This window comes from Saccopteryx leptura, chromosome 1 (genome assembly GCF_036850995.1).
Source record: "Saccopteryx leptura isolate mSacLep1 chromosome 1, mSacLep1_pri_phased_curated, whole genome shotgun sequence".
In the NCBI taxonomy this organism is placed as follows: domain Eukaryota; kingdom Metazoa; phylum Chordata; class Mammalia; order Chiroptera; family Emballonuridae; genus Saccopteryx; species Saccopteryx leptura.
In genome coordinates this window covers 248,848,647-248,875,348 of record NC_089503.1, presented here as the reverse complement: position 1 = coordinate 248,875,348, position 26,702 = coordinate 248,848,647, and the positions used below count along the sequence as shown (strand labels likewise).

General features: G+C 52.9%; 1 protein-coding gene across 5 annotated transcripts in view; it reads left to right on the top strand.

Moving 5' to 3' along the window:
• Nucleotides 1-17,844, top strand: part of MLLT1 (MLLT1 super elongation complex subunit) — a 75,294-nt gene extending 57,450 nt beyond the window's left edge. For 4 of the 5 annotated variants that reach the window (XM_066345098.1, XM_066345088.1, XM_066345071.1 and 1 more), the window contains 8 exons: nucleotides 201-326; nucleotides 4,623-5,177; nucleotides 9,578-9,665; nucleotides 11,430-11,538; nucleotides 14,015-14,114; nucleotides 14,492-14,563; nucleotides 14,775-14,846; nucleotides 15,068-17,844. In XM_066345098.1, coding sequence (XP_066201195.1) covers nucleotides 201-326; nucleotides 4,623-5,177; nucleotides 9,578-9,665; nucleotides 11,430-11,538; nucleotides 14,015-14,114; nucleotides 14,492-14,563; nucleotides 14,775-14,846; nucleotides 15,068-15,196 — 1,251 coding nt within the window. In that variant the 3' untranslated portion in view covers nucleotides 15,197-17,844. The remainder of the gene's footprint in view (nucleotides 1-200; nucleotides 327-4,622; nucleotides 5,178-9,577; nucleotides 9,666-11,429; nucleotides 11,539-14,014; nucleotides 14,115-14,491; nucleotides 14,564-14,774; nucleotides 14,847-15,067) is intronic. The other variant, XM_066345081.1, reaches the window with a different exon arrangement.
• Nucleotides 17,845-26,702: the final 8,858 nt, after the last annotated feature.

Here is a 26,702-nt window from a genome sequence, read left to right as displayed (position 1 = left end):
GCTCAGCACCCAGACCCTCATGGAGGAAATGCCTTTGACTCTTTTGGGAAAGTGACGCCCAGGTTCTCCCTGGCCCCCACCCCAAGAGGGAAGCTTGGACACCTCTAGCTGCTCTACTGCAAGCCAACTTCCTCTTGCCCATTGGATTTCCAGCCTGCCTTCTTGCTCGCTGATAACATCTGTCTCTTCTTTATCACTAGGTGATGGTAATGCCCGAAGGAGCAGACACGGTGTCCAGGCCCAGTCCTGACTACCCCATGTTACCCACAATTCCACTCTCTGCCTTCTCTGACCCCAAGAAGACCAAACCATCCCACGGCTCCAAGGTTAGTGAGGCGGAAGGCCCAGTCACATGGGAGCATTGGGGCCCAGCAGGGGGTCCTGGGCTCAGGATGCTCCCTCTGCAGAGCTGGACCTTCCGTCCCTGGACTCTTTCCCTTAGCATCTTCCTCTTGGAGCTCTCTCTGCTTCGTGTGGCTGCTCTCTGCCACTTAGTCAGAAGGGCCAGCCCCTCCTGAAGTACGTAGAACAGCCTAGTAATCATAGGCTCTTTGCCCTATTCCTCTTGAGGCCAGAGAGCCTTCCCTGTCCTCCCCCTTCCCACTGAGTCAGTGGGCTTAGGACCACTCAGACAGAACCCCAAGATAGTTTCACATGTTTGGGAGCCATGGACAGTGTGTCATCTGCAGCTACCACTGCCTACCTTCTCAGGCTTCTGAGGACAGCCAGGATGCCCCGTCCACCAGGGCTGGGTGCTTCCTCTCTGGGCTGCTCCAGGTTTGGCTTCTTTCTTTAGCAGCAGCTCCCAATAGAGGAAGCTTACTTGGGGGAGAGGCCAGGTAGAACCATGTGAGGGAGCTGATTTTCTCAAGAAGAAACATTTTATCATCTTCTCTCAGTCCCATCAGGAGAGTGGCACTCTGCCTTCCTGAGACCACTCTCTGAATCGTCCCAGAGTGGCTGCCAGAGCCCTTCTGATGGTGTCACAATGTGCACATAACTCCTGGGTGTTCGTCCCGTTCCCCTGCAGCCGCCTACAAAGCTCTGTGTCCCGGGGGCCATGTTCCATCTGGTTCTCAGGCCAGCTGCTTGTCTTTGTATCACCGACCCCTCAAGGTTATCCACTTCTCATCTTTGCATTTTTCTTGCTTCACTCACCAGTTGGCTATTGTAGGCTTGGAGTATCCAGGTGAGACAGGCTGACCTCTCAGGCCAAATTACAGCCTTACTCATCAGCAATACTGGGAGAGAGGCACATCACCCAGGCAGGGTCTTCCTGGCACTTTCCCCAGGTCAGTCAGTCTTTAAAATCCTTAGATTCATCTGACTTAAGCCCTTGAGACGTGTGAGGCCAGAGTCTTACGTACATAGTACAGCTCAGAGAGTTCACCATGCTGGCCTCCTGGCCCCTCCTTCCTGTGTCTCATGGAGGACAAATAGAAGAGAAATTCTTGCTAGAGATCTTGGTAGTTTCTCTCTCAGCCACTCACAATTGTCTGGAAGTCCATGCAAAATTGAAAGGGTAGGAATTGTTATTTCTTCTGTATGTGTCACTTGCAAGTGACCCAAAACCCTGTGAAGATGTACCTTCCAGGTGGCAAGAATGCTCCGGTGGCCTGTGGAGCTGCATCTGCTGGAAGTTGCTCATGGCATTCTCACTGGAATGTCTTTGTGACCAACCCCCAGGAGACCCCAGGCCAAGTGGGAATATCTGCTAGGCTCAGAGGCCTGTAGGTAGGGTCCTTGTCTCCACCCCTTTTTGTATCAGACTGTTTCTCCAGCCACCTGGTTGGCATGACTTAGGGTCCTACATAGGTTCCTCAGGTAGCACAAGGCAGGCTCTTCTTCTCTGCTGGAAGCCTCCTCTGCCTGTTGTCTAGTCCTGGTTTCCGAGCCATCAGCCTCACTCTGCTCTTCTAGGAGAGTAGGGTCTGTGTGCCAGCCTCTTCCTCTAGATGTGGACCTTCTTTTGGGTACTGACTGTACCCCCATATTGGTTCTCTGCTGCCTGGACCTGAAGAGTCTGATTGCCAGGTCACATGCTCCAGGAGGAGTGGTCCAGGAGGGAAGGGGTTGGTCATGCAGGGCCTCGCTTGTCAGGGTCCCCAACCTAGGGGCTGCTTGAGTGGAGAGTCTAGCTTTTGTACCCCTGAGCAGGTTAATCACTGATGGTCTGTCCCCACCGTATGGCTCCTTGGAGGGTAGTATGGAAGGTAGGAGGTGAAGACTCCTGGGAGAGGAGTGGGACCCCTGAATGCTTGTACTTTAAGGATGATATTCCCATTGGTTCTGGACTACAGCACCCCTGGACTTATATACCTGTAGCTTCTTCCTGTCTGACATCAGCCAGTTGGCCTGGGTGACATTTCTCTAAAACTTGATTCTTAGCTGTATTTGAATCATTAATGACTTCGGGAATGTGACTGTGAGGGGTCCTCATCCCTAGGAATGTCCACATTACTTTCATAATTTAGTGTGTGATTTCAGAGAGCCCAGTCTCAAGTGACTGTGCCCAGGTGAAGAGCTGCTGCTTAGAAGGCCCCTGCTTGCTGGGCAGGCCCTGAGCAGCAGTGGAGGCTTGGCTGACCCCAGGTCTGGGAAACATGGTGGGACTGTGCTGAGGCCTTTGGCAGACCTGCCCATTGGGAGGGGGTGTGTGGATACTTCAAGAAGAAGCTGGAATTACACTTGGGGTCTTTTTGCCTCTCCTCAGGGGACCAGACTGCTGGGGAGTGGAGCCCCAGAGTCTAGCTCCATTCCATACACCACCCTGAGGGGGCGCCCTTGTAGATGGTCAGCTCAGGGCTTATGGTGTGAGTACCCCTTCCACTGCCCTGGAGACAGAAGAGCCAGGGCCAGAGCCCAGTGGTTGATGTTTCTCCAGGGAGGCAGCAAGAGCCCATAGCCACATAAGCCTGTCCCCAGACTTTTGTCACTGTTGTGGGTTGTGGATTTGCAAGAAAACAGTGACCAAATAGATCCAAGGTTGTTGAGACTGTGCCCTTTGTCCCTGTAGGCCTTTATTGTGAGAATCTGTCATTGGATCCTCAGGTGGGTTGGGAGAGCAGGAAGCAGAGTCCCCACTGCTGGGCACTTAACTGGCTCGCCCATCTCATCAGCACTTAGGGTGAGCTGGTAAAGTGTGGCTGCCTCAGGTGGAGCATGCCACCCTTGGGGTCTGGCTGCTGTTGGTTTCCTGGTGAGCTTTGATCTGGAGAGCCTCTAGCCCCAGCTGTGAACCTGAGTGGGATGTGGAGCTCCTGGCAGCTGACAGCAGCAGGCCCCTGTCCAGCAATGCTGGACATGTGGGGTGATGAAGGGGTATTGACAGGGAGGAAACAAAAAAGGTGTCAGACCAGGCTTCCACCCAAAGGATGTGCTGGATGTGTGTATGGCGGGGGGGGGGGGGGGGAGGTGGCTACAGCCCCCATGATCAAATGCTATCAGCCAGGCCCCTGCACTATCGCTGGTGACGTAGGTGGCCCTGCCTTTGTTCAGAGGAAGTGTGGGCGCAAAGGGTTGGCATCACCTGGCCCAGCTTTCCCAGCAGCCTGGGGCAGGGCTGCTGCTTTCTGCCTCTGTCCCCAGCCAGAGCCTCCTGACCTGGCTGATCCACCCTGAACCCTCTGAACTTACTAGGAACCATACACATTGTAAAAAAGCTGCCCGGCCCTGGCCGGTTAGCTCAGAGGTAGAGCATCGGCCTGGTGTGCGGGGGACCCAGGTTCGATTCCCAGCCAGGGCACATAGGAGAAGCGCCCATTTGCTTCTCCACCCCCCCCCTTCCTCTCTGTCTCTCTCTTCCCCTCCCGCAGCCAAGGCTCCATTGGAGCAAAGATGGCCCGGGCGCTGGGGATGGCTCCTTGGCCTCTGCCCCAGGCGCTAGAGTGGCTCTGGTCGCGGCAGAGCAACGCCCCGGAGGGGCAGAGCATCGCCCCCTGGTGGGCAGAGCGTCACCCCTGGTGGGCGTGCCGGGTGGATCCCGGTCGGGCGCATGCGGGAGTCTGTCTGACTGTCTCTCCCCGTTTCCAGCTTCAGAAAAATACAAAAAAAAAAAAAAAAAAAAAAAAAAGCTGCCCAGGCTACTTCTATTCCAAGAAGTCGGGAGCTGTTGGTCCTGCACCACACCTGGGAACCCAGCAGGCACTTGATGAGTGCTGACTATGGTAGTGAAAGAACCATTATGCCTGGCAGGCCAGGCTGGATTGGAGTGACCAAGCAGAATGCACACAGGCTCTGTAGTGGGAACAGAAGAGGGGATCCTGCTTGCTAGTGCCCCCAGTGGGGAGCTGCAAGGTGTTGGAGTGGGAGGGGTCTGTGTGGCTACCTTTCTCTGTGTGACTCACATGTGCTCTTCTTGAATCCCTCAGGGAATGTCAGTTCAATTCAGAGGGGAGTCTTAGCCTGCTGTCGCCTGGGACCTGCTGACACTTCCTAGTAGTTTAAAGGGACAGCTCCATTTAAAACTCTCACGTGCTGCCTTACTTTTTCGCTTTTTGGAAGATTTTCTTTAGCTGAGTCTGAATCAGGTGGATTATACTTTGTAGGGGTCGGGGGAGGTAGAGCAGGGCGACCGGAGATGCCATTTGACTATGTCTCTCCCTTCCCGCCCAACATTTCAGGACGCCAGCAGGGAAAGCAGCAAGGCCTGCAAGACCCACAAAACAGCCAAGGAGCACCGGGAGCGGCCACGCAAAGACTCAGAGAGCAAGGGCCCCTCCAAGGAGCCTGAGCGCGAACAGGCTCGGAGTGCCAAGGATGCCGCACGGAAGCTGGTCGAGGGCCGGCCACCCAAAGAGGAAAAGGCCCCGCCGCCAAAGGCCGCATTTAAGGAACCCAAGATGGCCCTGAAGGAGACCAAACTGGAGAGCCTGTCCCCCAAAGGCGGCCCCCCACCCCCACCCCCACCCAAGTCTTCCAGCAAGCGGCCAGCCGCCGTTGACTCACCCAAGCCCAGTGCCAAAAAGCAGAAGAAGAGCAGCTCCAAGGGGTCTAGGAGTGCCCCCAGCACTTCGCCCCGCACCTCATCTTCCTCCTTCTCGGACAAAAAGTTAGCCAAGGACAAGGGCAGCGCCAAAGTGGAGAAGATCAAGACTGAGACTGAGCCCCGGGAGATCAAAAAGCCCCCGGAGGTGGAGGAGTCCAACTCAGAGGACGAGGCCTCCTTTAAGACAGAGGTGAGGTGCCTCCTTTCCCCATCTTGTCACTCCTGTCCTCTTCCTCATTCCCCACCCTGAACCACTGGAAGCCTTGTCAGCCCAAAGGTTAGACAAGGAGGCTGAGATCCCAGGCCCAGGACTCCTGCTTACTCTTTGTGGTTTTGGGCATACCTGACACCTCATTAAGCCTGTCTCCCTTTCTGTCAAGGGTAGTAAAGCCTGTCTGTGGGGGCTCTGGCATTGGTGCTTAGGGAAGGATGTTTCTGGTAGAACATGATAGTCTGGTACCTGGTTCTTTTTTTTTTTTTTTTAATTTAATTTAATTTAATTTAATTTTTTTGTATTTTTCTGAAGCTGGAAACGGGGAGAGACAGTCAGACAGACTCCCGCATGCGCCCGACCGGGATCCACCCAGCACGCCCACCAGGGGGCGATGCTCTGCCCACCAGGGGACGATGCTCTGCCCCTCCAGGGCGTCGCTCTGTTGTGACCAGAGCCACTCTAGCGCCTGGGGCAGAGGCCAAGGAGCCATCCCCAGCGCCCGGGCCTTCTTTGCTCTAATGGAGCCTTGCTGCGGGAGGGGAAGAGAGAGACAGAGAGGAAGGAGAGGGGGAGGGGTGGAGAAGCAGATGGGTGCCTCTCCTGTGTGCCCTGGCTGGGAATCAAACCTGGGACTTCTGCACGCCAGGCTGACGCTCTACCACTGAGCCAACCGACCAGGGCCTTCTGGTACCTGGTTCTGAGCTCTTTACCTTAGGAGCCCCTTGCATGGCCCAGGGTCTTGGTAGCCACTTTGGGGTCAGTGGACAGTCGTGTCTCACTGTTGCCGCTTCCCTGGCCACCGCAGGGTTGCTCTGTTAGGGAACTTGCTCCTACTTTTCCGGTCTGGAAGTTTAATGCTGGCTATTGAGCCTCGCCAGGCTTCCTTCTCAGATGGCTGGTGGGGTCTGAGGCCTTACCACCCTTACTGCTGGTCCACTCCTGCTCATGGAGCCCAGACACAGGGATCTGGAATTGGCAAGGCTCATTTTCTAAGCAGGGGCCAGAACCCCTCTCTGGGAGCAGCAGTCTCTAACTGAGAGGCTCTAGCCTTCTCCTGCAGCAGTGTTTCTAGGTAACTCTGAAGATCACTGTGAGAGATCCCTTGAACCACAAAGGAGCCTGTAGCCAGATTGCTGTGTGTCCAGACCTCACTGGGGCCTCAGGTGGTGATGTCATCTTTTAGTGCTGTGTTCGGTATCTGGTGGTCAGAGAACAGGTGCTTGAACAGACAGACAGATGAATGAATGGATGGGTGAGTGATGAGTGATCCCCTGACCTATGCACCACCCCAGTGCTCAGTGGCCTTTTGCTATTTCTAAATCTTCAGTCATTCTCAAAGGCTGAAACTTTGCCTCCATCATTGCTTCTCAGGGCTCTATTGGGACTTTGAAAGTGTCTTTCAGAGATGAAGTTAGAGCTGTTTTGTGTCATACGTGCATGGCTTCCAGAGGTACCCCCGTTGGAAGCAACAGTGCTGGGGGTGACAATTTGGTCCATGAGTAATGATAAGCCCACTGGGTTAGGAACACATGGGCTGGTGATGCCATGTGCCTAGCGCTCCTCACAGCCAGGAGACGCTGTTGAGCCATGAACGTAAGGGGGCAGGACCTTAGAACATCTTTTCTTTGGAACCCTCCTGGCCATCCAGGGCCATATCAGTATCCCTCTCAGCTGCTGCAGGTTCTTTGGGTGCTAAACAGCATCTCATCTATCTGCTCAGCATCTCGAGCTCTGGGCAGGTACCTTATCCCCTTTCCACTCGAGAGGGTTTCAAGTGAGGCCCTTCTGCACCCAAGGTTGGTATTAGTATACTGGCTGGTATTGGTAGGCCTGGCTTCCATAAAAAAGGGGGTTTCTCCTGGCTGAAGTGGCACATCCCAGCCCTGAGAGACTTCTCAGTGATAAGCTTTAGCCATTCAGGGTCCATGTAGCTGTGAGACCCAGGCCACTAATGGGGTTCCCAGAGGTGTGTAGGGCTACTGGACAGTGACTCAGTGATGTTTCCAATCCTGGGACCTTGGTGATGCACAGACATCTATGGAGGAGAAGGTGAGACAGTGTTGCGTATACCTCTCTTGACAGTCTCAGGCCATCCCACCCTGAGGCTGCATGGGGCACCACCACTGGAAAGCTCACCATAGCATGGAACCTAAGATGCCTCCTCCCACTTGGCCGAGAGGTGGTCAGGGGGCTTCTTGTCTGAGTCCCTGGGCCAAGCCCCCAGCTCCTCCAGCTGCTTCTCTATGGTCTCCTTGGCCTGTGGGGTCCTGTTCAGACATGGGCCCGGAGTGCTAGGAGCACAGCAGGCCCCTCAGCCCTCCTGGACACTGCATGTGGCCGAGCAATGGCCCTTATCAGCAGCACTCACACCTACCCCTTCTGTACTTATGGACCCTCACCATTTCTGCCATTGGGCCCAAACCATTCCTGCCCCTTGGATTTGTGTGGAAGGAAAAGGGTCAAATGCATCTGAGAAGCTTGCCTGACTAGCTTGTCCCTCCTCTGGCCCCAGCACAGGGTCTGGAGCCAGCCCAGCCTACTGCCCTGAGCTTGCATACTCAACGGCAGCCACCTGGGTCCAGCTCCGGGCCTGAACCTGCTATTTTGTGTCAGCCTCATGGACCCTGTTGCTCATGCCCCCAGCCCAGGAGGTCTATTCAAATTCTCTGCCTCAGATGGCAGAGGCACAATGGGCCTTCGTGTGCTGGTGGCTGACACAAACACTCGCAGAGTTTGAAGATAGGGGAAACTAAGGTTTAAAGCTGGGAATGGCCTTGGCTAGTTGGTGACAAAGCCACAGTCAGAACCAGGACCCCTGAACCAGAATAAAAACTCAGGGGTCTGCATGCTTGAGGGGCCATGTGGCTCCAGGCCAGTTGGGGTTTGGGAATTTATGCTGGTCTGTGTCATACCCCCACAGTAGATGGTGGTTGATGCTAATCTAGGCTGGGTTTCCCCTGGAGGATTCTCGAGTGTGGAGGCATGTGAGTGGAGGGCGTCAGCAGGACCTTGTGGGAGGGCCTGGAGCAGGTGGGTTGGGCCGAGGTTACCTCCAGAGAAGAGGCCTCTTAACTCTTCAGGTGACAAATGTTCTTTCCACGGGTGGCCTGATCACTCTCTGTGTCTATTGAGTGAGCAGAGACTTGTGCCTTCCTGGGTCCCTTCTGCAGGTTAGGAGCTGCCCTCAGCTCACCCTTCAGGAGGGACTTTCCCTGCGGTCCGGGACTCCTTTCCTGGGGTCTTCTCTCACGTGACAAATGCAGGACTGAGCAGATGCTGTTAGGGGCCTCTGCCTGACACCTGGTCCCCTCTCCTCTTGACAAGGGAGGTTCCCAGAGGTAGATAGTCCCAAGCATTCAAGGTGTTCCATTCCTCCAGATGGTCCTCCCCCAAGGCGAGAGGGCTAGACAGCGCCTGGCATGATGACAGCTTCCTGCAGGGGAGGCAGCCTCCAGGTGTCTGGGGCGCTCTGGGCCAGGGCAGACTTTCAAAGCTGTGGAATTTGCCCTGTGCCCTTCAGAGCCTGTGCCACAGATGTGTGGCTGGCTCTGCCATAGATACCTTACAAGCTGCCTGTTGGCAGAAACCAGGGCCCCTATTCTAGCTTAGCACTCAGTGTGGTGAGACTAGAGGCCCTTTCCCTGAGTAGGGTCTTGAAGTGACCAGTTCCTTTCTACCCATGTATCCTAAGACCTAGTGGCCTAGTTTTGGCTTTTACTGCCCCCTGGTGGTGGAGTTATGATAGATAGCTGCAGGAAGAAGAGGATGTGACCCTACTCTGGGTACAGTAGGCACACTCGTCATCGCCTCAGGACACTTGGTGGGTGACAGCAGCATGTGGCAGGGAGACAGCTTCTTGTCATCACTCAGCCTCAGGACTGGCTGTGGGGAATCAAGGAGCAGAATGAGAAGCTGGGTCTCTGCACCCATCTTTCTTGTTTTAGATCTTTCCTCTCTTCCCCATGGCATCACAGCCTCCATCGCCAGCTCTAGCCCTCACAGGAGGATGGCAGGGCCCACAAACAGATGTGCTAGCCCCCCCCCCCCTTTCATGGAGTTCTCTGTCCTTCTGCCGAGATATATGGGAAAATCAGCATACTGATTTTAGATTCTGGAACTACTAGAAATTTAAAGTTTGTCAGTGGAAAAAGAAAGGCCATTGCATTTGGAATGCAAACTGGTGGTGGTCTGAAGTTGGGGTGAGGTGGGAGCTGGGTGCCTGTGGACCCAGGAAGCCATGTTCTCAGGAGTGTGTATGCAGGGGTCCTCTTGTGTGCTTTGAGCCTGGTGCCTTCATCCACTCCTTTTTTTGGGCTAAAAGATTATCCTTGTCTTCTCTCCCTGCTCTCCCACTGCACCCCTATTGTGGGGTGAAGTCCGCCCAGTCGAGCCTATCTAACTCCAGCTCCAGCTCTGACTCCAGTTCAGATTCGGATTTTGAGCCATCTCAGAACCACAGTCAAGGTGGGTGATGACAGAGGAAAGAGATGGAAAGTGTGCTGTGACTTAATGCTGTGGGACAGCTCCTGACTCTGTCTGGAGTTTGGTAGGGTTCTGGGTTTGTTACTGAATCAGAGGGGGGTTATGTATAATTTCCGTAACTTACGTGGGGCTTACTCCTTGCCTGAGCTTCAGAATCTGACAGCTGCCGGAAAAACCCATTGACCTTACCCAAGGCAGGGTGTGAGAGGCAGGCTCTTCAGTGAGGGGGAGGGTAGGGATGGTGGGGATGGGTCTGGAGTGATGGAGAAGTGTTAGTATGGGGGAGGAAGCCCTGAATGAGGGAGGCCAGGAGCCTCATGCCTGAGCTGAACTTACCCTGGACTTTTCTTCAGTGTACTGCTGCTTGCCCAGTCTGGGCCCCCAGAGACTCACATTCATAGGTTGTTGAAGCTCTGGGAGTATATTAAAAAGAAAAGCAGGAACAGTTCCCCTGACTGTCAGCCAGGTGTGAAAAGTGCTACTCCTTTTGTTATCCATCCCCTGGGCCCTCAGAACACCCTGCTATATGATGAGGGCTTTGAGCTGTGCTGATGAAGTACTGTGGGCCAGTGGAGAAGGCCCTTTCTGATTTAGGACCTATCCATTCCAGACACCCTTGCCAGCTCCTCCCCAACAAGGCAGCACATGTTCCTTTGCCAGCCCTCTCACCCATCTCATCACAGGAGAGCTCTCATGGATCAGGGCAGGGATGCTCTGCTCCTGCAGCAGGTCTGGCTGGCACTCAGCAGTCTGCATTTCTGCCACTTTCTTGCAGGACCCCTGGGAATTAGGAGGTTGTTGAGGGGAGAGGGCATAAGGCCCACTTGGCTTCCCCAGATTAGTGAGGGCCTTCCTGAGGTGCAGGGTGGGCCCACGAGCCCTGCTGACCCTGCCACTCTCCCTCAATCCTGAAGCATTACTTCTGGTGGATTGGACCTGCAGTCTCCTCCCCCCCATAGCCTAGAATCCTTTTCAAGGGTTGCGGAAAGCTGAAGGAGGAAAGTGTATTTGGGGATGAGGAGGTCTAACCCGGAATTCAGATGTGCAGTCACTGAGGGAACCTGGGGGATGGGGTGCTAGAAGCCCCTACTCTTCAAGTGTTCTTATCTATAGGAATGGGAGGGGGAACCTGCTGAAGCAGGATCATGTGACCAAGGTAATTGAGGGCTTTGTGTCCCTCTGTTGCCTTGGTAACGAGAATATAAACCAAAGATGCCTCTGTAGGGGACTGGAACCGGGTGCCTCTGGAGAAAGGGGAGGACATTGGGCTGGAAGCAGCAGAGGGGATTGCTGAGGTGCTGGGCAAGCCTGCGCAGGGGCACAGGCTTTGGGCTCTGGCCGCCTCATTCTCCGGGCATGCTGGCTGGTACTGTCTCCCAGCAGAGACTCCAATCTCAGTACTAGGATCAGAGGAAGGCTGCTCGTTTGGCTTTGGCAATGGAAGAGCTCTGTGCTCCTGCCTCGGGCCAGGGGCCAGAGGCCTGCGAGCAGGGCCAGGAAGGTAGGGGGTAGAGGGGAGCCAGTGTCCCTTAGGCAGAGGGTGGCCTTGGAGACAGTCCTTGGAGATGGGTGGCAGACCCCACATGGCCGAGGGACTTCCTAGGTGGGTTTGTGTGGGTACATTTTTGGGATTATGGTGTCAAGAAGCTCATATGGCTCTGGAGCTGGTGGGGACCCTGCAGGGCCAGGTAGAGACCTGACCTCACTTTGTCTTCTCCCTCCTCCTTTCCTTGCCACCCTGCTTAGGACCCCTGCGCTCCATGGTGGAGGACCTGCAGTCTGAAGAGTCTGACGAGGATGATTCTTCATCAGGCGAGGAGGCTGCCGGCAAGACGAATGCAGGAAGGGATTCCAGGTGCCCAGGCTGGGGGGGGGGGGGGTAACGCCGGTGACTTCTGAGATTGTGGGGCCTCCAGGATACAGGACTAGGACAGGAGCTTCCCTAGGGTGGGGGCAAAGAAAGCATCCTAGCCGCCTTGATGGTGCCCTGCCTTGGGGCCACATGGTATTTCCTGTTTCTTGAAATGGAAGGGTCTTAGGTGGCATCCCTCCTCTTGTCATTGGAAAGTGTGGGCTTTCTGGTGGGAAGGGGTGGGATGATGAGGGAGACCATCTAAGAAGTAGGGAGAGGCAGTGCCCAGCAATCCTAGGGCCAGTTCTGATCAGAGGCAGGGGTTGGGGTGGGGGTAGGCTGGTTCCACTCTTCTCAGACTTTGGGACCTTTTCCCCTTTCCCCACGTGTGTGGCACAGGGTGAGGACAATCTAAGAAATGTCCTGTGGGAGTGAGCACCTTGGGGATAACTGTGTTCTCAGCCTCTAGCGCAGAACAAGTGCCAGCCTTGGCCACAGGCCCAAGGAAGGGGCACACCCAGTGGTCAGAGGTCTAGTTGGGCTCAGATTCAGCCCCTCCTCCTTGGGAGGCCAAGGCCTCCAGGCTTCAGCAGCTCCTTGAGCTGGGCCAATCACCCAGTCTTCACCCACAAGGCACAGGGACGCCTAACAGGTGCTTATAGGCAGTCTATGTCAGTCTAGCTGATGAAACGCAGCATCCTGAGTGTGTGGCTATTATTTAAAGGAGACTTAACTGGGGTGGGGGTGGGAGGTAGGGTTAACGGCCATGGCTCCTGACTGCTTGGTGTTGGCAGCATTCTGTGTGGGTGCCTATGGCACAGAAACTAGGAGCAGGGAATTAAGAAGGTCCCATTTTAAGGGTTTCCCACAGTGGTGCAGGGACTAAACACATAGAAGCACCTTAAGCATCCTTTTGCAGGGACAGACATGGAAGGCCTAGGGGGCTTCCCTGGGCATCAAGGGGGCATAGCATCCATTGTCAGGGAAGGAAGGGGCCACACAGACCTTACATCAGCGCTGCAGCTGGCTAGAAGGAGCTGGCCAAGTCTCATCTCATCCTGGTGTGTTTCCTGGGGAGGCCCACAGTCTGCTGGCCCTCAGCTGCCACCTGGTAGACCCCAGGAAGAGGGGGACTTGAGGGGTATACAGAGCAGTGGGATGAGCCTGGGTCTGGCTGATGCGGTAGTGTCACCTAGGCAACAAGGAGACACTATTGCCTTTCCCACTGGTGTAATCTGCAGCTGGGAAGTCAAGGAGAGAAACCTCTTGGCCTCAGGAGAGCAGGGGTCCCAGGGCCTGATGCTTACTGAGGGAGAATTTTTCCTGAGTAAATAAGACAGCCTTGGCCTTGAAGGGAAGGAAGACAGGAGCCCCTGAGGCCCAGGCTACATGCAGCATTCCTGGCACTGCTTTCCCAGTGAGGCGGTTCAGGCAGGAAGAAGGCGCAGGCAGGGTTGACTGTGTGCAGACGTGTTGTGGAGGAACAGTTGTTCGGTTCTCGTTGCTGGATCAAGCCCAAAATGTCTGTGAGGGATTAGGGATCCCAGAGGGAGTCTTTCCCAAGGGAGGCCCCCAGGAGAACAGGTCATTCCCAGCCGAGGCAGGGGCAGGGGCAGAGCTGGAGAGGAATCTGCTTCTCTACACCCTCTCACTGTGTGTGAGATTCTGGAAAAAGCTGGAAGAAATGAACCAGCCCATGTTTTCTAGACTGAGATCCAGACTGAGACTGTGAGAGAGAATTTGACTCTAGAATTGCAACTCTACAGAGAGGCTTTTCAATTCTAGCTAATTGGGGATTTTGAACTGTGACTAACCACACCCTTACCTCCCCCCTCCCCAGACATAGTGACCCATTTATTGTGAGTCCACCCCTCCCCTGTGCGCTACTCCCTGGACCTTATTTTACAGAGGCGGGGTTGAGGATCCAACTAGGGCCCTGCCCCCCAGGAAGTTTGAGGTTGAGTCACCGGGAGACACATCACATTCAGGGCCCCTCCCACAGGGGAATGCCCTGATGTCACTGAGGAAACCTGGCATCCAAAGTGCTCAGGCAGGTGGAAACTCCTAAGGGGAAGGTTTCCTTCAGAGAGTCCTGCAAGCTGCCCTCTTAACTACAGTGGTTGCAGCAGGACCATGTGAACAGAGCAGAACCCAACACACCCCATCCTTTTAGCTTGTAGGGTGTGTCCCCCCCATTGTGCTGGTCTCAGGAGACCTATATCATGGGGTGTGCCTCTTAGGGTGCATGCCTGTGACTCGGGCTTCTTTGCCCTTTGAAGGCAGCACCGGCACGTTCTATTTTTGTTTTAAGTCAACAGTGACTGCCCAGAGCTAAGTGAGCTTAATCTCTTGAGGTCCAGGGTGAGCGTGCTTGCCCCACAAGGAGGGGTCTTCCATTGTCAGGTGAGCATGGGTCATGCATGGATCCCAAAGCAACAGGGTGGCAGAGGCCTGACAGAGCATCTTGTCCCTTGTTCAGGTTGAGCTTCAGTGACAGCGACAGTGATAACAGTGCTGACTCCTGCCTGCCCAGCCGTGAGCCCCCTCCCTCCAAGAAGCCACCCCCACCCAACAGTAAGGTGAGCTCAGGAGTCAGGGGCTTCTGCCCAGAGAAGGATATCTACCCAGTGGGCAGGTCTCTGTCACATCTTGCAGGCAGGGCTAAAGGCTGGGCCTACATTGGTCCTGGGCCTGGGGTTGTCCAAGGGTCCCAGACAGGGTGGTGGGTGCAGAGAGAGGCTTGGTTCATTCCCAGCTGCCGGAGGTGTGTCTGCTTCCCTGGATGGGCTTCCCTTAGGGTCAGATGCCAGAGGAAGGAGGCTGGGCAGTCCCAGAGCTCTGGGCTGGCTCTGAGCAGTCAGTGGTGGCCTTGGTGAGGTTGGACAGTTTGTGGGGGGCTGGGAAGGGATATGGGGTATGGGTAAGAGCTGAGAGCAGACCTGAGTTCATTTTGCAGGCATCAGGCCGGAGGAGCCCTGAGTCCTGCAGCAAGTCTGAGAAGATCCTCAAGAGGGGCACCTACGACAAGGTGGAGGTCTTGGGTGGGGTGGAGGGAATCCCAGGGCTTCAGAACTGGTTGGGTGAACCCAGATGTGCCAGGGTGCTGGCCCCAGAGGCACAAGGCCAACCTCTGTCCCAGGTCCCCAGCTGAGATGGGCAGGACCACAGGTGGGGTCCCCTCAAGGCTGGGCAGTTGAAGGGCTGAGACCGCCTGCTGAGTGCCTGTCTCCCACTCCCAGGCCTACACAGATGAACTGGTGGAGCTGCACCGGAGACTGATGGCCCTGCGGGAGCGCAACGTGCTGCAACAGGTACTAGGATGGAGCCTGCCCTGCCCTCGGTTCTGCTGAGGACACGGGTTATCACACACGAGTCCCTGGGGCCGGTGGTGCCTGTATGGCCTGCAGGCTGCTGGAACCCCTTGCTTCAGCTCCAGGAACCCTCCTCCTCTTCCTCAGGGGTTTCTAGAGGGTGGGGGGATACCCCAGCCCAACTTCCTGTCTCCTGAAGCTGCCCTGCCACCAACTTCCAGATTGTGAACCTGATCGAGGAGACAGGCCACTTCAATGTCACCAACACCACCTTCGACTTTGATCTCTTCTCCCTGGATGAGACCACCGTGCGTAAGCTGCAGAGCTACCTGGAGGCCGTGGCCACATGACCCTGGACCAGGTGCCCGGCCCCTGTCATCGGGGTCCCGGGAGGCCACGTCTGGGCCCCACCTGCCTGCCTTTCTCTCGACTCACCCGCCCGCAGCACTGCCTTAGTGACCACCCTGTTCTTGGCCCACATGGCCAGCTGCACTTTCCTCATTGGCTCTCAGCCTGCCCTGCCCACCAGCTCACTGGGAGCCCTGGGGCCGAGGGGGGCTGGGCCAGTGCTGCTGCTGCTCCCTGACACTCAGGGACCATCACCTGGGTCCCCGTTGGAAAGTGGCTTGTGTTAAAGGTAGCACTGGGCCTCATTCCTATAGGGGAAGAAATGTGCCCAACCTTGCTTCATGGTGGGGCATGTGGCACTGTGTCACTGCCCAGGCCTCTCTGAGCAGCTGGGGTACCACCTTCAGCCTCCCTAAACGGTTCAGACACACCGCTCCCCAGGACCTCAGAGGGTCTAGCTGCTCCAGGCCAGGCCTCGGCTCGTCCTCCATGTGAGCTGGGTGCAGCTCCTGTTGGTTCTCACTGTGCTGGGACTCTGTGCTGTATAGTTCTGTTATATATGTATGTATGCACTGTGGGTACCAGAGCGGTTTCCAGGTGTGCATTTCTGTGGCAGCAGTGCACGTGGGGGGTGGGGGTGAGTAAGGTGGGACTTTTAGGTTAAGATGTCTCCACTGGTCTTGTCGTTGGGCTAGAGGCCGAGCCGGAGCACCAGCTGGCTTTCTCCAGGTGCAGGGAGGAATCCTCCCTCAGTGGTACAAGGACGCCTCGTCCTCCTCCCAGGATTCAGAAGGCACAGCCCAGGGCCCGTGAACACTACGATGGAGCAATAGGTCCTCAGGCAACTGGTCAGACTGGCAGCCGTCTCTAGGAGCAGACCTGCTGGGCTCCAGCCAGCTACAGGCCACTTGTAACGGCACCCTGGGCCTCGGCCTCTCCTTCCTTCCATAGGATCCTCTTCCTCCTTTCTGTTGATCGAGTCTTCAAACTTTGAAAAAAAAAATGAGCTTTTGCCAAATAAGACGTGATAGTTTGTGCAGTTTTTTCAAGGAGTATCAGGACTCAGAGCCAGCTCCTCATGCCCGGGCCCCGCCATTGGCAGGCCCTCCTGGGCACACCTGTCTCTACCTGGTTTGGGCTTGGCCCTCCAACACCTACCATTCACACTTGTCCAGAGCCCTGAGACTTAATCCTCAAATGACTGAGATTCTCCGAGGCCAGGCCGGTTCCTCCTCCCTCTGGCCTACCTTCCAGGGTCAGAATGTCCTCAAGGAGTCAGCCCACCTTGGGTGGGGCTCCTGAGAACCTGTTTGCTCAGCCTCTGTTTCCTCAGACCCTGACTCAATGCTCCTCCAGTCCCCCTCAATTTTTGCCCTGAACAAGATGTGGGGGCCCAGAGATAGGCTCACCTCTTTCCAACTCACTGTCAGCCTCTCTCCCAGTTCCTGAGTTCTGATGTGGGGAGCGCCATGATCCCTCCCCTGTGGTCCCTGAGTCTCGTGTCCATGCTCTGATTCCGTCTGTCAGGCAGACCCTGAACACTCCCTGGTGATCCTTGCCTCTAAGGCTTCCCTAAACTCCAGCCTTCCTGCTGAGAGCCCCAGAACTCTTGGAAGGCCCAAGAACTTTCAGAGGAAACTATCGTGACACCTCACCGTTCACTCAGATTCTCTCTTGACCCACTGCCTTGAGGTATTAAGAAGAGTCAAGGCCTGTGTGGCAGGCCTTGTACTGCTGCCACCCCCTTCTGCAGGCAGGCCAGCAGTACTCCAAAGTGGGCACCATCCTTCTCTGGAAACTTCAGGACATTGGACAGAAGGAACTGCCTGACATGGGCCACTCAAAAGGCAGCAGCTGCCTGGCCCTCTGCACAGTCTGCCAGGGGTCCCAGGCAGGAGCCTCAGCTCAAGGGCACTAGTCTTCTCCTTCATGAGGATCTCCTGGAAAGGGCTGCAGGCTCCATGTGATTACAAAGGCAGCTGTCTGCTCTGGAGCTGGGCTCGCACCGGAGGCAGCTGGAGAAAGGCTGTCTGGCTCACCCTCAGCGTCAGCACCATCTGGCCCTTCCTGCTGTTTCCGGGCCTTCAGAAGCACCGAACCATTTCTCAGTTACCTCCACTGGCCAGAAGGCTTCAAGCGCTGTCCTCTATAGCTGCTCTGGGCCCAGTGCTGGCCCATGACCACCTGATAAACATGCCAGGCAGCCAGGGCCCCAACCACAGCATTCCCAGCTGCCCCCTACTCACCCCCCAGCTGCCTGGCAGCTGGGCCCATGAGGGCTCTGGGAACACTTCCATAGGAAGGGGCAGGCACTTTGTGATTGCTGCGTGTTTAGTGTTAAGCCCCCTGCCCCCAGTGCAAATCCCTTTGTTTTGCTATCTCCTGAACAAAATGTAAACCAACACCTAAAAGCAAAGGTATCGAATACCTTTCTTACCCATAAGGGTTTTTACAAAGATTGTGTCTCACTAGGAACTAGGACGCTCATCAGCCCAAGACCAACTCCTGGATTAAAGGAATAAGGAGAATCGTGTTTGTAATAAGTTACAGGATTGTTTTTGTCCTGGATTTTAAACTTTTTGTTAAATTGTGAAATTATGGAGGAATTTTATAGAAAAAAAAGTGAAATAAAGTCAAATGGGAAAGCAGACCTATATGTAGACTTGTTCATCCCTTTGGTTCCTACTGTTTGGGAGTTGATAGGGGAAACACAAAATACTTTTGGGCCCTTTGTCCTCTCTCCCTGTTTCAGTGCTTCTAGATCAACAACCAGGAAGAGGTGAGAAGGTTGGTACAAAGCCTATGGGGCAGCAGGAGGGAGGATGGAGTATGAGAAAGGTTGACATTCTAGAGGAATAGAGATAATGCCACCAGGAATCTGAGAGGGAGAAGATGGTGAAGAACTTGGTCTCAGGTTTTTCCTCTTTTTTTTTTCTGAAGTGAGAAGCAGGGAAGCAGAGACAGACTCCCGCATGCGCCCGACCGGGATCCACCCGGCATGCCCACCAGGGGGCGATGCTCTGCCCATCTGGGGTGCTGCTCTGTTGCATCCAGAGCCATTCTAGTGCCTGAAGTGGAGGCTGTGGAGCCATCCTCACTGCCCAGGCCAACTTTGCTCCAATGGAGCCTTGGCTGCGGGAGAGGAAGAGAGAGACAGAGAGGAAGGAGAGGGGGAGGTGTGGAGAAGCAGATGGGTGCTTCTCCTGTGTGCCCTGGCCGGGAATCCAACCCGGGACTTCCACACACTGGCCCAACATACTACTTTGAGCCAACCATCCAGGGCCAGATTTTGCTTTTGATGTTACGTTCTTTCATTGGATGTTAGCAGCAAAGTTTAGGTTGGAAAGCATGCTTGACTTCAGAAGATGGATGGATGGATGAATGGATGGATGGAAAGTCTGACACAAAAATGTGGGCAAAGACATCCTTTGCTGGAAGCTGGGCTGCCCATCTGCCAGTTTGTCCGTGGTGTTTTACTCTGGACTCAGTGTAGTGGAGCTGAGTGAACTCCAAGGGGACAAAGCTCTTGCAGGCCCCATTTAAGCAGCCCTGTCTACTCTGTGGGCCTAGCCTCACTAGAAGAGCCAGAAGTTCTATTGCCAGTAGTCACCATTGCAGGCCACTACCTTCTGGCCACCCTGTTTGCAGCAGCTGGGGAGACAGCTGGTCACACTGAGGTATAGGTTCCTGTCCTTCCTAGTCGATAGCCAGAAACCCCATTTTTAACATCAGGACTATGGCCTTTGCTGCCCATGTTTTTCCTACACAGAAAGATTCTGTAGGCCTTTTGGGATAATTTTGGATCTGAGTGAGAGTCTAGAGTGGTTCTCACAGTTTTCAGACCTGCATAAGACAGTGGGACTACTTGGTGTGAAAATTACAGTAGGGCTCATTGTAGGCCAGGTGCTACACTAAGAATTATCTCACAGACCCTTCACAGTCACTTCAGGTTGGTACTGCCATCAGAATCCCCATTGACAGATGAAGAGACAGCATTGACCTGCCTACAATACAGCTAGTAGGCTCATTTCTGATACTCAAGCCCAGGTATGTGTTGTTGCTTATGGCAGTGCGTGTTTATTTGTTTACTCACATAATTGCCCTATGTCACTCTCATCTTTCTGAGGTTCCCTCTGCAATCATTTCCCTTAAGCCCAAAGAGTTTTTGTTAGCACTTAATTTAGTGCAGCTATGAATTCTCTCAGCTGTTGTGTATCCAAAAACATTTTTATTTTCATCTTTATTTTGTAAGAATATTTGTTACTAGGTATAAAATTTTGGGTCGGCAGGCATTTTTTTCTAAGTGAGAGGGGAGATAGACTCCCACACATACCCCAACCATGATCCACCTGGTAACCCCAGTCTTGGGCTGATGCTCAAATCAACTGAGCTATTCTAAGCACCTGAGGCTGATGTTGGGACCATCCAAGCTATCCCCAGTACCTGGGGCTTATGCTTGAACCAATCTAGCCACTGGCTGCGGGAAGGGAAGAGGGAGAGAGGGAGGGGGAGAGAAGCAGATAGTTGCTTCTCTTTTGTGCTTTGACCAGGAATCAAACCCAGAATGTCCATATGCCAGGCCGACACTCTATCCACTAAGCCAACTGGCCAGGGCTGGCATTTACTTTCAAAACCTCATTCTGTTGTTTTTTGACTCCCATTGTTTCTGTTGAGAAGTCAGCTGTTAAGTCTCATTGTTGCCACCTTTTTTTTTTTTTTTTTTTTTTAAGTAAGAGCAAGGATGGCAAAGAAACAGACTCCTGCATACCCCTGGACCAGGATCCAACCAGCAGGCCCCCTATAGTGAATGCTCTGCCCATCTGAGGAATTGCTCCATTGCTCAGCAACTGAGCCTTTTTTAGCTCCTGAAGTGAGGGCACAGAGCCATTCTCGGGGCCAACGTGCTGTAGCTAATTGAGCCATGGCTGCAGGAGGAGGGTGGGGGTAGACGGAGAGCAGTGAGAGGGTTGGAGAAGCAGTGTGCCCTGACTGGGAATTGAACCCGGGACATCCACATGCTGGGCTGATGCTCTACCAAATGGGCCAACTGGCCAGGGCCATTGTTGCCCCTTCGAGGATAATGTGTCTTTTATCTCTGGTGTTTTTTGTTTTGTTTGTTTACAGTATAAATTTATTCTCATATAGTTCTGGGGTTCAGAAATTTGAAATCAACCTCATGGGGCTAAAATCAAGGTGTCAGCAGGCCTGTGTTTCTTCTGGAGGCTAGAGGTGAGAATGATGGATCTACCATTCTGCTTGTCCTTGGAAACTGGGGAGCCAGCACCTTCTCGAAGCTTCAGGTTTCTATCAGGGCACCTGGGCACCAATCCTCACCCTAGTTTCTCCCCAGGATGGAGACCCCAAGTGGGGCCTCAGAGCTAGTCCCGCCAATACCCAGGGTGCACCCCCTACATGGCCTGAATCTTGTTCCCTCCAACTTCCTATTTCAAGCCCTAATCCCAAATGAGATGACATTTGGTGGTGATTAGGTTGATAAAGTTCTGAGAAATGGGGTCCTCGTTATGGGCTTGGTGCCCTTTACAAAGACATAAAAGAGGTTGCCCCCTCTCTACGTCTCTGCCCTGTTAGGACACAGCGAGGAGGAGCTGGCTGCTTGTAGCCAGGAAGAGGGCTTCATTCAGAACTGAACAGGTGGCACCTTGATCCCAGGCTTCAGCCTCCAGAACTGTGAGACAAATTTCTGTGGTTTGAGCCTCGAGCCTGGTATTTTGTGATAGCAGCGTAAGCCAAGAACTACCTCTCAGGGGCAGGGACCAGGCCTGTCTTGATGCCCAACCCCTAGCACAATACAAGCTCCATATTCACACTCAAGTGTTCCCTGAAGGAATGAACAAATGACCTAATGTATGCATGGAAAACAGAGGCCTTCATATGGTCCTCTGTTTGCCATCTAACCCCATCTCGAGCTGTTTAGTCTCATGTGTCTTGATCTGTGCTTGGACCTCTGAATAGGTATAGAGCAGGGGTCCCCAAACTACGGCCCGTGGGCCACATGCTGCCCCCTGAGGCCATTTATCCAGCCCCCGCTGCACTTCCGGAAGGGGCATCTCTTTCATTGGTGGTCAGTGACAGGAGCATAGTTCCCATTGAAATACTGGTCAGTTTGTTGATTTAAATTTACTTGTTCTTTATTTTAAATATTGTATTTGTTCCCATTTTGTTTTCTTACTTTAAAATAAGATATGTGCAGTGTGCATAAGGATTTGTTCATAGTTTTTTTATAGTCTGGCCCTCCAATGGTCTGAGGGACAGTGAACTGGCCCCCTGTGTAAAAAGTTTGGGGACCCCTGGTCTAGAGCTATGTGGCTGCTTCGATCCTAGGCTTCATGCAGCAGGGATTGCTGACCTTGATTTCCCACCATAAGCCCAGCACCCACAACACTGTGGCAGGTGGTGATCACTCAGCACGCATCCAAAGTGAAAACGGCCTTCTAGAAATCATCGTTGGTCTCTGGAATGGAAACTGAATACCATTACTCAGCCAGTTGATAACTTTGGCCAGATAACTTCTGCTTCCTTCAGCCTGTCTCCTTTCCACCCTGCCTGTCTGTGTTTGGAGGTGGGGGTTAAGGAGACCCCGAGGGTGAGAAAAGTAGTTCCTTGTTTCTGCTGAAAGGTGCTTCAACCTCTCCAAAGCCAAGATCATTCTAAGGATGGTGACACAGACTCTCCTTGAGCAAACTCTAGTCAGATTTCAATGAGCTGTCTTCACTAGGTCTTGACCTTGGGCTAGAAGAACTTCAGACTGTCAGCACAAATGATTTTATCCATTGCCCCAACACCATCACACACACTAAGAGGCCTGAGCAAACATTAGCTCAAGGCCACATCCCTGGGACGACTCAACCCCATAAATTCTTCCTGAGAAAGCTCTGCCCTGCCAGGAGAATTGACTATTCCATTACAAACCTGGGTTGGGCAGATGGCCCCCAGACCCATCCTAGAGCAGTTGCATTACAAAGTTTGCAGTGATAAGCACTTTCTCTGCCCTTTGAGATGCAAAGCTACCACCAGAACCCTCTCCTGGGGGGGGGGGGGGCCTGGGAGCTGTGGCTTTGAAATGCTCTGGTCCCTGGGGGAGGGAAAGGGCCTCACTGACAGAGTGCCTTGCTCTAGCTCTACCGTACAGCAGGGCCTCCTATCATTAACAGAGGAGTTTGTTTCTTTTCCAAATGAGTGCTAATCAGCCCAAAGGGCCTGATTACCTTGACAGCACCCCTTCCCTTTTTGTGAATTTCTATTTCCTCAATTGCTCAAATCCCAACCACTCTTCCCACTCCCTCATCCTCCCTGTGAGGCGCCCAATCACATCTGCCCAGAGAGAAGTTCAGTTCACACTGGACCCTTCTCCCTCCTGCAGTAGTGTTAAGAATAAAATCTGCCCCATCGCTTTAACTAGTGTCGGACTGTATCTCTGGTGTGGTCACCCTTTAAAAGAAGAGTACTTGGCCCTGGCCAGTTGGCTCAGCGGTAGAGCGTCGGCCTGGCGTGCGGGGGACCCGGGTTCGATTCCCGGCCAGGGCACATAGGAGAAGTACCCATTTGCTTCTCCACCCCCAACCCCTCCTTCCTCTCTGTCTCTCTCTTCCTCTCCCGCAGCCAAGGCTCCATTGGAGCAAAGATGGCCCGGGCGCTGGGGATGGCTCCTTGGCCTCTGCCCCAGGCACTACAGTGGCTCTGGTCGAGGCAGAGCGACGCCCCAGAGGGGCAGAGCATCGCCCCCTAGTGGGCAGAGCGTCGCCCCCTGGTGGGCGTGCCAGGTGGATCCTGGTCGGGTGCATGCGGGAGTCTGTCTGACTGTCTCTCCCCATTTCCAGCTTCAGAAAAGATAAAAATAATAATAAATAAATAAATAAATAAATAGTACTTGGCATTAGGATTGAGACTAGGGGAGAAAGCCAGCACATCAGAAGGACCGTGACTTACTTTAGGTCCTCCATCTTGTCCATTCCCCCAACACAGGCTGAATTCTCCAGGAAACCTCATGGGAGATGTGAACTAAATCAGCAGATGTGGTAGCCAGCCTCCATGATGACCCCCAAAGATGCTCTTGTCTGCACATAATAGACATCCTTATGTAGCCCTCTCCCATCATAAACAGGATATCCCATGTGCCCTGTCAGGTGGTGGAAATGACCAAGTGTCACTTCTGAGGTTAGAGCATAACAGGATTGTCAGGTCCTATAAAAGACGCCTGGTTAAATTTGAATTACAAACAAAACACTTTTTTTCATATAAGTATGTCCCAAATACTGCAAGGGATATACTAAGGAAGGAAAAAAACATCACTTTTCTAAGTTCACATTTCACTCATATTTTTATTTGCCTAATCTGGCTAGTCCCAAAGGAGAGTGTGGCTTCTACCTGCTTTCTCTGGCTCTCTCACTTGAGGGAAGCCATCTGCCATGTTGGGAGGACTTCTAAGCAGCACTCTAGACAGGTCATGTAGCAAAGAACCAGTGCCTGCTACTGAAGCCACAAGAAACTGGGGCCTCCCACCAGCACCCACATTGGAAGTCACTTTGGAAGTGACTCTTCCAGCTGCAGTCAAGCCTTTGGATGAGACAACCTGGCTAACAGCTTCACTTCAACCTCATGAGATACCCTGAGCCAGGTCCACACAGCTAGGCAGGGGCTCTCACATTCCCCACCCGCCTAGACTGTGGGATGTTTCTTGTCCTGAGCTGCTAAATTTGGGGTTAATTTTTACCCTCAATATGCCAGGGTGCAAAAAATAAGCTATTAGTAAAAATAATGGCCTTCAAACTAAAAAATACACCCGAAGAGCTTCAGGTCATCCCACAGATGGATTCTCTTGCTTTCACTCATTTCCTTTTGGATGTGCACACAGAGATGCGGAGCAGAGCAGGGTGACAGCATGTACTCAGGAAGTGCACAAAAGCTCAAGGTTGACCCTGGCCATCCCTCCACCGGAAGCATCTCAGCAGCCTGTAGTCCTGTTGGCAGGAGAGCACGTGGATGCCTGTGCTCTCAGACAAGCCTACAGATCAAGGATGGGCATGCTGAGCCTGACCAGGTGGTGGTGCCGTAGATAGAGCATTGACCTGGGATGCTGAGGACCCAAGTTCGAAACCCCAAGGTCACTGGTTTGAGTGCAGGCTTACCACCTTGAGCGCCGGGTTTCCAGCTTGAGTGTGGGATTATAGATATACCTCCATGGTCACTGACTTGAGCAAAGGAGTCATTAGCTCAGCTGAAGTCCCCCGGACAAGGCATTCATGGGAGAGCAATCAGGGAACAAGTTAGGTGCCACAACTACGAGTTGATGCTTCTCATCTCTCTCCCTGTCTCTTTCTCTCTCTTGATGAAAAAAAGAAAAAAAGATGGTGGAGGATGAGAAAGTAATGCAGGGTAGCCCTGGGAGCCCCCTGCCCATGTTGAAGAACTGTTGGCAGCAGTGCAGGCCCAGGAATTTCCTGGCTTAGTTTCCTGAATGCCTCCTCTTGGCAAGGCTGAAGCACAGCGAGAGATGGATCTGCCTTAAGAAGCAGACAGAGAGGAATAGGGTGAGGCCTCAGGAAGCCCAACCTGGCCCCAGCAGGCCCCCCTGCAGGCAGCCCTGCGTCCCAGTCTCACCCAAGGACCACTTCTTGATCAACAACCAGAACAGGGTGGAGGCAAGCTGGCTGGTCTTCAGGTTGTCCAACAATCTCCTAGATTCATGGATGCTATCTTCACTCATGCAGCTTGTCCATCAGGGAGCCCTGAACCACATGGCATGATGAGGCATCCTGCCAGCCCCACCACAGCCGCCCTGGACCCATCTCACCCTGGCCCTCAGGCCCCAACTGAACAGAGCTGCATATAACTGTCCCCAACCCACCTAAGGGCCAGGCAGCCAGGGCCAGGAGACATGTTGTGATGTGGGGGGAGGCAGTTATGGTGGCTGCCAGAGCTCCAAGGGACGGTAGGGACCATCTGCTTCCAGTTGCCCTTACGACCACAGCACAACTCATCCCAAAAGATGCAATTCATCAAGAATTATAGCTGATAAAATTAATTGATCTCTACCTAAATGAAAACAATCCGAGCTGTTAACCAAGACCAATTGGGTTTTGATGATCATTGTTAATGAGTATTAGGGCTTTCAGGTGTCAGATGCTGCACTCCTGTTGGTCATCTCAGTGAACCTCATAGCCACCTTATGATGTGAGGGTCTATTTTTATAGATAAAAATACCACCCAGACTCAGAAGGTTGAACTCATACACAGCTAGGCAGAATTTGAACCCAGAACTAATTTCAGAGTCTGAGCTTCTCAACAAAGGACAAAATGTTTGTGTCTGGACACTGGATGCTGATGTGCTTTATTATCAGAACTGATTAGAAGAGTTTCACAGTTGCATCCTGGAAGATGAGTCGTTTTGGGGGGCAGATCTTCAAACCTTGTGAATGCTTTTCTTTATGAGGGCTCAGTCAATCCTCTGGGGAGAAAAACAAATCCAATTGAAACCCACAAGGTCAGATTTTTCTTCTAAAACAGACAGTTCTTCATATACCTCCCCATAAGCTTCCCTTGGGAGGGGAACCTTCCTTTGGAAGGTGCATCGGAAATTCAAATAATTATGATGATCCTATCACTTCAAATGGTATTGGCAGGTCCCTATGAAGCACCTCTTCAACGAGAGACTGACACATACAGAATCTTCTTGAAAACAAGAGAAAGTCCCTACCCAGAGCAGTAACTCATGTATGAAGATGAGGTAGGTCTTCCTGTTGGTGACTAGAGAGAGGAGAAAGACAAGTTATCACATGGCAATCCTTGAAAAATGTATTCATTCTGTGAGGCCTCACAGTTACCATAAGATGAAAATATTCCCAAATGAATGGGCCTATTTATAAATTAGAATAACTTGAATCCCTGTCCAATGAACTTTGGAGCAGCACTGTCCAAGAAAAACAGCTTGTGAACCACCTAGTGTCCACAAAAAGAGGAACTGGTGAAATTGATTTAAATGATATATTTTATGTAACCCAGTATATCCAAAATATTATTCCAACATGTAATAAATATTTTAAAATATTTAAGGAGGTATTTTATGTTCTGAATTTGGTATTAAGCTTTCAAAACCCAATGCACAGTTTACACTGACAGTACACCTCAATTCAGATGTGTCACATTGTGGACAGTGGTGCTGGTATAGAGGGTCCATTTTCCATCCCCCAATCAGTGTCGATGATCTCTTACCCAAACGCAAAATGAAATTGGAAATGTTTCAAAAGATGAGGAATGATGTGTTTACCTGCTGGGCTCACCCACAGACTTTGACAAGTGAAGATGTGGAGTTGTTAAACCAATTAATGATGAAGAAAAGAAAACAGACTGTGGTGGTATTATGGGCTGCATTGTATCCCCTCCCTCCCAAATTTATATGTTGAAGTCCTAACCCCTTGTACCTCAAAATATGATTATTTGGAGACCGATATCTTTACCTACATAATCAAGTTAAAATGAGATCATTAGAGT